Source organism: Pinus tabuliformis, chromosome 2_2 (genome assembly GCF_031772625.1).
Source record: "Pinus tabuliformis cultivar Carrire ecotype Pingquan chromosome 2_2, CPIR1, whole genome shotgun sequence".
NCBI lineage: Eukaryota > Viridiplantae > Streptophyta > Pinopsida > Pinales > Pinaceae > Pinus > Pinus tabuliformis.
The window spans coordinates 756,360,884-756,363,060 of NC_142300.1; the positions used below are offsets into that span (position 1 = coordinate 756,360,884).

The 2,177-nt window shown below is 45.0% G+C and overlaps 1 protein-coding gene across 1 annotated transcript; it reads left to right on the forward strand.

The window, feature by feature from the left end:
* The first annotated feature begins 245 nt into the window (after positions 1–245).
* LOC149194893 (uncharacterized) lies at positions 246–797 on the forward strand. Its single transcript, XM_089407836.1, has one exon. It carries the CDS (start codon positions 246–248, stop codon positions 795–797), a length of 552 nt encoding a protein of 183 aa, XP_089263962.1.
* The last annotated feature ends 1,380 nt before the right edge of the window (positions 798–2,177 follow it).

The window sequence follows — 2,177 nt, forward strand, 5'->3', positions numbered from 1 at the left end:
ATACTCTATTTTGGCCTAAGATTAAAACATTCCTATGGCTCTTGATACGAAGCAAGACTCTCACTTGGAAGAATCTTCGCAAAAAAGGGTTTAATGGCCCATCTAGATGCCCCATGTGCAATTCAGCTAAAGAAACAATGAACCATCTCTTCAACACTTGGGACTAGGCTTGTCACATGTGGAAATGGGTGGAAAACATCATGCAAAAGACAGATATAACCAGGGAATCCATCCAGGATACTATCATGAATTGGCAGAGTGGGTACTCAAATAATATAAGAATTAACAGCATATGGAAAACCTTTCCGAGATTTATAACTTGGACCATATGGAAGGAACGGAATAGAAGAATCTTTCGGAACGAATACAGAGACATAGAGCATTCGCTAGACACTATAACCCAAAATATAAGACAACTAATTCTGGTTAAGTGCAGAGCAGAAAAAGATAACCAAGCTTTGGCTATAGACTTACACATTTTAAAAACCTTCAAATTGGATAATGGCCGAAGTATGGGCACCATGAATTGCCAGCAAAATCCAAGTACCACGTCAATTGGCTGGAAGCGTCCTCCTGCAAGCTTTCTTAAGCTGAATTTCGACGGAGCCTCTAGAGGCAATCCAAGCTTGGCGGGCATCGGAGGCATCATAAGGAACCATGTAGGGGAAATTCTTCATATCTATAGTAAAGCCTTAGGGGAAGGGACTAATAACGAGATGGAGTTTGTTGCCATGGAACAAGGACTCAGAATTCTTAGAGACACTCAGGGTGGCACCGTGGTGGTTGAGGAAGACTGAAAGTTGGCAATAACAGTGGCAAGGAAGCTCTACAGGGGAGCAAAAGCAAGTAAGGTTATGAAACATTGGAGACTTGCCAAGGTTACAAACAACATCGCAGGAATGCTGGGAGAATCGAAAGGTCTGATTTTTCAGGCGGTGCGACGGAAAGCTAATATGGTTGCGGACCACCTGGCGAACCATGGAATCGAGCACCCAAACACCACGTGGGACAATTGTTGGCAGAATGTAGACTGCCCGGAATTAAAAGAAAAGTGCACCCAGCTCTCCAGGCAAGATCTGGGTGACGACAATTAAGAATGTGTGGGAGGAAGAACATAACCACGTCACACTATGATGAGACATGCTGGCACTTCAGATACCATTAAAGATTGGCAGGGGAAAGAAGGAAAAGCGAGTTTGGCACAATTATGGCGCGAGAAGAGGAAAGAGGATATAGGATTAGATATGATAAGTAAGGATATGTGCCACCCAGGCTAGATCAAGGAGGGGGACACTTGGCAGGAACTGGAGCATGAGAGAAAAGGTGACCGTAAGGGAAAGAATTTGAGCCACTACACAAACAATTCGACATCATGCAGAAGTTATTATGATAGGACATGCAAGTTGCAAAGAAACAGGCGGTCTTCAGCCGGTAACATCCCAGGCAACCTCTATTCAACATCTACCAAAGGCAAGGGAAAAAGCATGGTTTTATCGTGTAGTAGACCAGAGCCCACCCATTCTGCAGGAAGCTCCCAGAATTACACTGTGAGAATAGGCACAACAATGGCAGGGGAAGGAAGTTGCAACGCTTCTGCAAACAAAGATCTCAAGGTCGCTAGAGAAATGTATGAAACACGCACCTCGCAAAGGAACAAGCGTAAGATCATTGACCTGGAAGCCATGGTCCATGTGGAAGAAAATAAGTTATCGGAGCAGGACATAGAAAAGGAAGTGGATTGGCTTCAGTACCCCGGAACTGTTACCACGCAGGCCACCCAGTTCGTCAGGACTCAAGCAGAGAGTTGCCGTATTAAAACACTACTTGCTCAAGCCTTGAGCATGCAAGACAATGACACAGAGCAATTGCGAAGAGTCCAGCACATCGTAGAGGCCAAGATGAAGGAACACACTGCAATATTAGAGAGCCTAGAGTTTAAGGTTAGTGCACTAGAACAAGAGGTCGATAGCATCTCCAAGAAGCTCATAGTGCTGATCAAACTACTAAGGCATACTATTGGACAAGATTCAAGGCAAGCCGAGATTCAGAAGGATGAACCGGTGGGAGATCATCAAGGCCAGCATCCCAAGCTTGTGCAGGCAGGCATCTCAATGTCTGAACCAGCTCCAGAGACATCCAGGAATTATGTGGTGCTCAAGATGTAAAGGGGCTATCTC